Here is a 9,923-nt window from a genome sequence, read left to right on the forward strand (position 1 = left end):
AAAATGCCTAAGTGGTAGTTGTAGTCTATTTGAAAAAACAATTACATAAATGAGTGTTTCACTATAGGGCATTGTTATAAGCCCAACTTTATTTTTGATTGGTGTTCAATGGGTGCTGGACACAGGGGTTGTGTGTTCCTTGGTAGTTACTACTACCTAAACCTATTTGCCGTGGGTGCGGCCTCTCAAATCATTCTGAGAAAACTAAGGTGAAGACCTAGCCATTGTATGTCATTGGTGGAAACTGAGAATGTGTTCCCTTGGCTGTGGGTGCAGTCATAATTAATATTGAGTAAATGCTGAGCTCAACGGTAGGTACTACTCGTGTATGTAGGCAACTGGTCGAAGTACGTATTTCTTGTGTTATGGATGTGTATGCTCGTATTTGTATGGTGGATTGGAGTGCTTGGCTACAGGATGGATGTGCACATCTGGTTGACCTAGCCACTTGGTGGTGCAGTGTGGATGTGCATACGACTATGTATGTATGAGACAATGATTACCGTGAGAGGTCTATGAGATAGTTCTGGGCAGCAATACAGGTTATGTAAGTAAGTTCCGTACAGCAGTAAGAATTGTCAATAGTATACATAGCAGCTCTGGGTAGCATCAGTAGACCGTGCATGTGTCTATTGAAGTGTAAATAGTGATTGCCACATCAGGGGTATAGCTAAAAAATGAAAAAAGATTTGGCACACTGATTCACCCCCTCTCAGTGTCAATCGGGACCCAACATCTTATTGGCCCTGCACTCTGGTGTTGCCTACACCAGTCTGAAAGGGTTCTTTCTCTCAAGAAAAAATTATCAAATATAGAGTGTGGGACTTAACGGCCCACTAGAATATAGGTATCCTTTGGGCTTGGCTAAGGGGAAAGAATAACCAAATGGGCTGGATTTCAAAAACTAGAAGAACCGGAATCAAATTGCACAAAATTTGAATGTCAACTAAGAGAAGAAGAAATATCAAGTATTGCAGAGAATAACATGGATGAAATATAAGGCATTGTCTGGACCCTTAAAATTAATTAGATATTAATATAAGCAGAATGTGATGAAATGCCCATTGGAGTGCTTCCTAAATGGACCTCAACATCCTTCATGTTTTTTGTATCATATTATCATAATCACAATGTGAGGAGTTTCATACATTGTTTATTGTTGTGCCATTCTATTTAAGTCTTGTATGTTTTGGTTGAAAAGAAACAACACTTCAATGGAATAAAAGGAATAATATGTTGGACGGAAAATTTGTAAACCTAAACACCCAGAAAAAATATTAGAGAAAACTAAAGAGGTAGACCTAAACACCCCGACAAAATGAGTTTCTATCCCTTCAGTGTAAGGTGCTTCTCCTTTGGTAACCTATATTTTTTTTTGGTAACTCGAAAGTTTATTCATAAGGTAAACACAAGGATTCATTTACACACATAGTATGAAGCCAAGGAATGGAATTAGGTTAATATGTTACATGTGACAATGACAAAACCTCCCTTGCTAGGGAATGGGCTATTGTATTAGCCTCCCTAGGAACATAGCAAAACAAATAGTTTGCAAACTACTAGGACAAGTAAGTAATGTCTTGGATGATTGGTTCCACAGCAAAAGGGGGAGCAAGAGATTCTTGGATTATCTTGATGATTTCCAAAGAGTCTGACTCAATAAGGATATTTTGGAAACTCTCTTACAGAGCTGTGGAAAGACCCAAACAGATTGCTAGCGCCTCACCCATAGCAACCTCCACGAAGTGAGATGGAGCGGATATAGCAAATAGTTGGGCACCAACAGAAAATCTCGCAATCACACCAAGGCCACCATTCGGGGAGGATGAGTCAGTAGCTGCATCACAATTGATCTTGATCAGCTCATTTTAAGGAGGAATCCAATGGGTGGGGAGGCCCTGTGAAGTAGATTGTTGAACTTGTGGGGGTGAATTTGCCTACCAAAATTCCTCAAATGATCTATGAGCAATTTGGAAGACATCAATTGGGCTCCAAATTTTTTCCTTAAACAATAGTTCATTCCTGGCAATCCATAAGAACCAAATCATGAAAGAGCATCAGCTAAGAGTTTCCTCAGACTTCTTCTTGTTGAAAGATGGAATCTTGTCCCAATTTTGAAGCCAAAGATGAAGTTTTCAGTTACCTCCGGATGGAACTACAAATGAAAGTGGACTGCCGAACCACACTGCTTTCGCGAAAGGACATTCGAGGAAGATGTGATCGATAGTTTCCAGTTGGTGTCTGCATCTTTTACATGAGAGATCGATCTGTTGGTGCCGAAGAAATAAGTCTTTACCAGATACAAGGCCTTGACCACAAGCTCTCCAAAGTAGAGACCTAATTTTTGGGAGGGATTTGCAATGATATGCGTTTCCAAACCAAAGGAGGAATAAGATTCCATTCTTTAATTTTGGAGTTTGATGCCCACTGGTTTTGTTCCTCCTTCTTTAGGTTAGATTGGAAATGATATGCCGATTTGACCAAATATATCCCTGATTTTGTCATACCCCAAACTTCTTTATCTTGTCTTGAAATAATGCTCAAGTTGAAGTTGAGAACCTCCTTCTTGTCTGTTGGATGGAGAGTGTTGTCCAGGATGTCATGTTTCCAAGTTCTATTCTCCTCATCAATTAGATCAGCAACTTTAGAGACATTGCAACCATCCTGTCTTGGATGTTTGATTCTGAAATTTGAAGAAGATGGTATCCAGTTATAGTTCCAGCTATGCATTGACTCCCCATTTCCAATTTTCCATAATAGACCTTTCTCTATGACCTTGCGCCCAATAAAAATGCTACGCCATGCCCACGAGGGCTGATTTCCTAGCCCTGCTTGAAGGAAATCCTTCGTTGGGAAGTAGATGGCTTTAATAAATTTGGCCCAAAGAGAATCCGGGTTCGACCAGTCTCCATGCCACTTTTGATAACATAGCCCTATTATGTAATATTGGGTCTCTCAAACCAAGGCCACCCCTTTCTTTAGATTGTGTGAGACAGGACCATGAAATCCAATTAATTTTGTGATCATCCTCCCCCTGCCCCCAAAAAAATTGAGACATAGATTTCCTTATTTTGTCATGGTGAGATGCTCGTAAGGAGAAGTGGGAACCAGTGAAACTAGAGAGAGAACTAGCAACTGATTTCAACATAATTTCTCGGCCAGCATGGGACAATAGCATTTGTTTCCATCTTTTAATACAATTGCACAACTTTTCTGTAAGATCATTGAACACCTGAGCTTTTGAGACCCCGAATTCAATTGGGAGGCCTAAGAATTTGGATGGCCCATCTCCATATGGAATTTTCAACACTCTTGAAAACCGTCTTTTAATTCTCAAATGAGTATTGGGGCTGCAAATAAGAGATGATTTTTGGAGATTCACCGCCTGGCCGCTGGCCTTGCAATAGAGATCCATACAATCTTTGAGCTGGAAAATTTCATTTAAGCTAATCTCTGAAAAGAGGAGGCAATCGTCAGCGAAGAGGAGATGAGAGATCGGTGGAGCTCTATTTCTGACTTTGATTCCATGGATGCGATGCTCCGAAGAAGCTTTGTCTAAGACTACACTGAGAGCATAAGATGAAAATAAAAGGAGAAAGTGGATCTCCTTGCCGAATGCCTCTTGTGGGTTGGATGGATCCCCTGTAGAGCTCCATTAATAAGGAAAGTATACGAAACTCCATTACCAGATTCACCTATCTAAAATCGAAAGAAACCAAGGCGAGTAAGCGTATGTTGGATAAATGGTCATTCCAACCTATCATACGCTTTTTTTATGTCTAATTTGAGAGCTATCAACTTCTTTTTTCCCTTTTTCCTCTTCTTGATATAGTGAAACATTTCATGGGAGATGAAGATGTTATCAGAGATCAATCTTTCTGGGATGAACGCGGACAGTGATGGGGAGATGATTTTGTGGAGGCGTGATTTAATTCTATCTGCCATAATTTTTTAAATCAGCTTTGCTGCCGTCCCACATAAACGTTGGTCTGGAGTGACAGGATTGAAATCCATTCTCTCTCTTCTTATCATAAAAGCCAGATTCTGTTAATGAAATAGGAAATTAGATTCCGGGAACTCAAAACTGCTCCGATCTTCCCACCCTCTGTGGGATTTCTCTCTAATCCATGGGTCTATTTAGAAGAAGCTTATCCACTCTCTCTCCCTATCACACTCCAATTACCCTTCTTTACTACCTATAAACCAAGCCTTCTCCCGCCTCTCTCTTCTACGAAACCCTAACCCCATTGTAAGAGAAACATCCCTCTTCTCCAATCCTACCCCAACCTCTTCGATTCTGTCGTTGGAAAGTGGTAACTGGTAAGTTTTGATAAAAATTTCTTGTTTACTTTTCCCTCTGGCATCAAAATTTTCTGTTTTCTGCTTTCCAGTATTATTGTCCTCTTCAGTTTGACTCTGGAATGGTGCTTTTAATTCTTCTTTTTTCATTTACAACAGTTTCACCCGTCGGCTATCTGCATCACAGTGTATTGTCCTATCATCTATCTCTCGGAAAAAGGCCCCAGTACAAGATCAAGGTAAGTCTTGTTACTGCTTCAATCTTAAAACTTCTTCAAGTTCTCTGCTTCCTTGATAAGAATTTACATGAACTATATTGGGAAGGAATGAAATTTGGTTTTTGTTGCAGTTGAAACTGAAATTTTTTGGTGCTTCCAATATTTTTAGACTTAGTATAATCTTATAATGACTTATATGGCTTCAGCTGATTGTGAACCCTAGGATGGTGCCATGGGTTTAGAAAAAGTTCTTCCATATTTTATTATCCAACCATTTTGCAACATTTTTAAGCAATTAATCAATGAGAGGGGCTAATAGGAAGAGAACAAGTGATAATTTCTTTTTCTCTTCAACCTTGTCCTTTATTTATAATGAAACCAATTACAGCCTAAGATCTTCTAGAGAAATCCCAATTTGGAAATAAATCCTACCTTTAATTAGTTACAAAATAAAGAGTCCTAATTACATCAGCAAATCTACTTAAAAATGGAACTCTTAAGATCCTATTTAATGAAAGAAAATCCACTTTCTTAAATAGAAACTATGAAAGAAAAAGAAATTCTAAAAAATCTTCTTAGAATCTGCAGTTGGAATCGATTTTCAGTTTCTGGGTAGATCAATCGACTGCTTGCTAGTTGGAATCGATAGTGAAATCTCAGTTTCGTTGGTGGCTGATCAAAGGAGTTCTCTTCTCTAAACCAAAGTCGTATTATTGCTGATTCTGTTGCTGCTGCAGGTTGAAGATGATTTTCTTCCCTTTGTTACTAAAAACCCCTTTTAATTTCTCTTTCCTTGCTTCCTTTTTGTAGCCTTGACTTCTTATAATTACAAAATTTTCATTATATCATAAATTTCAGTTTATTCACAGATATGCCATTCCTTTTCTATTACCAGAGATGGGATACATTAACTAGTTCACAAGGTGGTTTAACTGTATTCATTAATTTTGATCCATGCAAGATGCAATATTTTGAATTCCACTGATATATAAGTTTGTTATTCAAGTCTGTTTTGTTGTTCACATGAGCTATGCATCTAATACTATTATTTGGAATTCTACTGATGTTTGAGTTTGTGTCTTTTTTTGTTATAGATAAATAAATTTAGCTGGAAAAGTTAAATGGTTATCAAACAATGTCATCTGTAGCCTTCTGAGAATAATTAAAGGAGGACCCAAACTTATAAGCATTACTCTAACCAAAGTAAGGAGAAGAAACTAAGAGGAAGTACTAGGTATAGCAAAAAATTTCAAACCTTCTTGGCATCATTCATCTGGCCTAACTGAGGGCTCCTTATAAACCAGTTCAACCAATGATGCTCTTACTTGTAGGGTCATAATCAGATTAGAACACATCTATTAATCATGTAAAAAAAGAGCAACTTGGTGCATGAGGCTTCCGCTACTACAAGGTCTAGGAGAGGCAAAGGCAAGTGTACACAGCCATACCCCTTACGTACGCTCTCCTCTCTCCCATATCTGATCATCATTTAATCTTTATGAAATCATACCAGCACTGTATTCAGGAAGCCCATTTGTTCTGGGAATTACACCATTATTATTGTTACATTTTGACTTGTACTTCTAACTTATTCGTGATAATTATAAGATTAATATTATAGCCTTCGGTTTCTCTCCCTTTTATTCAGTGAGAAGCTTTGAATACGCGGTACATTAATATGATCCGTTATTTGATACGGGTGAGTGTGTTCTGATTTGTCTGTCAATTTAGGTGGTCACATTCTCAGAAAGCAAAGTAGTCCATGGCAAAAGCAACCAAAGAAACATGTGGGGAGACAGTCAATCAGGACCGGCCAGAAACTAGAGGATATTGGTATCTATTAGTTACTTGTAAATCTGCATTCTACCACTTATACCAGTATCTTTACAAGCAAAAGAACATTTGCTTCTCTATTTTCCATCAAAGAAGAAACGAAGAATCACTTTGGTCTGATGATCTTCCAGAGGAGGTTTTGGGTTTGATAAAATTGCATCTCTTTGGACAGGACTACTGCTCTTTTTGTGCTGTTTGTAGAACATGGCGATCCAAGGGCAATCCATTCCCACTACATATTACTCCAAGTATGTCAATGACCCAATCTCCATGGCTTGTGTATCTTGAGGAAGAGGACCATGTAATGAATGTTTTTCATCCTTTATTCAAAGGCAGTCTCATAGAAATTCCAGCAGGACTATCTGATTCAAGAATATGCTCCTCAGGCGATAGTTGGCTCCTTATGTGGCAGTATTCAAGGCAAGTGTTCTTTCTCAATCCCTTCAATAAGACTATGATTGAACTCCCGGATTTTCCACGCCAAGAATGGGATTTATTACCAGGAATGAAAAAATGGTCGTACCACATGCCAGCATTCTCATTCTCGTCCGCACCAACCTCTTCGAATTGTATAGTCTTTGGCATCGCAAGATCACTTTGGGCTGAAGAAGTTTCTATTTGCATAATCCGTCACGGGGAAGCAAGGTGGACTATTCACAAGTGTATAGCCAATAATCTACCATTCATGCTATCTAATGCCAATCCAGTATTCCATAATGGGCTTGTTTACTGCCTTGGTGAAGATGGAAATCTTGGAGTTTTTGATCCACACAAGGATGATGATAGAAGGGAAGAATGCAATTGGACTGTTCTTGATCATCCCCATACACCACCTTTTGTTTTAACTATTGCAGATGGTAACCGTTTTTTGGTCCAATGTAATGGTAATCTCTTCTCAGTGTTTCAGGGTCACATGGGAAAAGGTGTCTCTGTTTTCAGTCTGGATCATCAGACGATGACCTGGAATCAAGTCCAAGATTTGGAAGATCACATGTTATTCCTTGCAAGTCAAACTTCGCTCTCGGTAGGAATGGTCAAGGCGTTCGACAGAATGGGTGACAAGATCTACTTCCCCATATTCCCCATTTCTTCTTGTGATAGTAACAGAGGAGGCATGATCAATTCCTGTTCCTGTGTCTTCTATTCTCTAAGTACTGAAATGTACCATACTTTTGGCACTAGTCATTCAAGCCTAGACATATGTGGAATGAAAATTCGGAGAAATTGTGCTTGGATTGAACCCAATTTTGTCATACCTTCTAGTAAGGACCTTAAATGGGGTTTGAAATCGTCCACTAATTAAATAAAGTATTAGCTTATGTGTTCATTTTTTTTTTTTATTCCTTATACTACAACATATTTTTTATATATATATTTTTTTTAGTTCAATGATTGTTAACATGTTATTAGATTCTCTATTACAAACCTTGCTTTAGCTTATTAGTCTTTTTTTAGTTTTGTTTTCGGTGAAACTGATAAGATTTAATTAGTAGTAAGTGGGGAAAAGGGGGTTGAAGGGTGAAACAACACAAAAAGAATAAACAGGGACTGAGGGATATAACTAAAAGGTGATGGTTTTTAGGTGAAATCAGGATGATCTTACCTAGTTCCCACCCATAGTGTGAGAGCAGATGCAGGAAAGATAGCGCAGTAGTGAACATGTGAAACCTTTCCTAAAATTGAGTGTGGCTCCGGAGTATTCACGTAGATTCAAGTTATGTTTGAGATTCATTAACATCGTTGATTACAGAACCTAGTTATTAAATTTCCAAACAGAATTTTATCAAATTTTACAAATAAAATTTGGTCCGAATCAAATAAAAAATTCTAAAAAATTCTCAAATTTTATAGATTTTTTTTTTAAATTCAAGAATAATTCGGCCAAACCGAATTTTATCTCATGTAAAAAAAAATTATCTTGAATAAGTCAATAAGCCTTTAGAAATTATTATGCATTTATTATCCTAATGCTACTTTTCTTCTTTTTTTTAATAGAAACTGACAAAGTTTATCTTTACTGAGGTAATCTCTCACTTCTACCAAAAAAAAAAAAAATCTTTCACCCCATTTTGGTCTAAATAAGTCTTACAGATTTTTCTCTCTCTCTAGTTTTTAAGGTGAACATGCATGGTGGGTGACGTGGGTCTAGCTGAATTTGTGCTCAGTCCCCCCTCTCAGTCTCTCTTTCTCTGATTCAATTATTTGAGTAATAGGAAATAAGTTTAGAAAAAGAAAAAATAAATAAAAAAAAGAGCTAAATATAATATTTTTTATCTTTAAAATTTAAAATTTTAATTTTTATATCATTTGTATGGTATGTACATATGATAATTGATGGATAATATGAAACAATATTGCAAATATGAAAAATGACATCCCATTTTTGTTTTCATATTTTATTTTTGTAAACATATAATTCCCCAATCCGAATCTGAACTCGAATTTTATTATCTCCGCTTTTTTTACCTATATTTTGACCGAATCTTTGAATTAATGAAACGAATTAATCCAAATAATTCTTTATCCGAATAATTCCCGAATGCGAATTTGATAACTATGATTACAGAAAGATATTTATTAACGTCTTTGACTGTTGCCACTTCATCAAAAAGACCCCCGAGTCAGGATGTTTCTCCGACCTTAGTGAGTTGATCCACTTGGTTGACCCGATCCCATCCTCTTTTCCACAAGTCCAAATTGTCAGCAGCGAGCGGCGAGGTGCAGTTAGCATCCAATGGCTGGGAGGGCTTGTCCATGCATCCTAGTCGTTAGATGCTCACTGCACCTCACTGGAGATGATTTTGACGCCTTCTCCACCATCGTTTGCTGCAACCATGGTCTCGGCAGGAACACGTACATAATGCGTGTATCTGATGGGTAGACCACCATCCTTTTGGATTTGGTTGTTGCTATCAAGACATAAAACTTTGATTGAGATAGAGATGCTCTTGTATCAATTACTATTCCACATGTATCAAACGAAGGAAAGTTTCCAGATTAGCTTGACAGTGGAGAGGTAGCAAATCTAGGCGCTCTCTCTTCTCTGTCCTCTCTCTTCATTAAATATCTGGGTCCCCATTCTCTCAACTCATTAAATATACTATCTTTCTCTTCACATTGACTTAGCATGCAAGATGCCAATTTAGACAAGCAACATGTAGATCCCTCTCTCATCTTTCTATTAAAAGTTTTACTTACTTACATTTAAATTGATTAGAGGGAACTAAGGGATGGAGGTAAGGTTGTGTACATTTGCCCTTTCCAGATGTTGTAGTAGTGGAAGCCTTTTGCATTGGGTTGCTCTTTCTTTATAGTGGTTAAGGAAAAAAACAATTAGAGACGTTTTGAGGCAAGGCATCATTTTTTCTACCATAAATTGAGGTTTAGTTTATGCTCCTCTAAAGGAATCTCACACAAGTAAGAGAAAAGAAAACTAGCTTCACCATGAAATTATATATATATTGGTCTCAAGGTTATGGTGTAGTTAGTTTCAAGCATGATACCTTCATATGTCCTCAGCTCTTCTTGAATGTGAGATTCTCCATGAACATAGTGCATGATCCCAGATAGTGT

The 9,923-nt window shown here is 37.6% G+C and overlaps 1 protein-coding gene across 6 annotated transcripts; it reads left to right on the forward strand.

Moving 5' to 3' along the window:
- Positions 1-3,181: 3,181 nt before the first annotated feature.
- LOC122065750 (F-box/kelch-repeat protein At1g57790-like) lies at positions 3,182-7,677 on the forward strand. Of its 6 annotated transcripts, XM_042629607.1 has the most exons (5): positions 3,182-4,320; positions 4,459-4,538; positions 6,249-6,350; positions 6,523-6,598; positions 6,687-7,677. In XM_042629607.1, the coding sequence occupies exons 4-5, from the start codon at positions 6,555-6,557 to the stop codon at positions 7,651-7,653; spliced, it is 1,011 nt and encodes a 336-aa protein (XP_042485541.1). In that variant the 5' UTR covers positions 3,182-4,320; positions 4,459-4,538; positions 6,249-6,350; positions 6,523-6,554; the 3' UTR covers positions 7,654-7,677. The 6 variants fall into 6 exon arrangements, with proteins under 6 accessions (XP_042485541.1, XP_042485539.1, XP_042485540.1 ...); XM_042629605.1 differs by having other exon boundaries at positions 3,184-4,320; positions 6,249-6,598; positions 6,683-7,677; XM_042629606.1 differs by having other exon boundaries at positions 3,193-4,320; positions 6,523-7,677.
- Positions 7,678-9,923: the final 2,246 nt, after the last annotated feature.

This window comes from Macadamia integrifolia, unplaced genomic scaffold, assembly GCF_013358625.1.
Source record: "Macadamia integrifolia cultivar HAES 741 unplaced genomic scaffold, SCU_Mint_v3 scaffold2111, whole genome shotgun sequence".
NCBI lineage: Eukaryota > Viridiplantae > Streptophyta > Magnoliopsida > Proteales > Proteaceae > Macadamia > Macadamia integrifolia.

What these genes read in the sequence shown, in the direction of transcription:
- LOC122065750 (XM_042629603.1), top strand. Translation starts at nt 6,280, where the DNA reads ATGGCAAAAGCAACCAAAGAAACATGTGGGGAGACAGTCAATCAGGAC.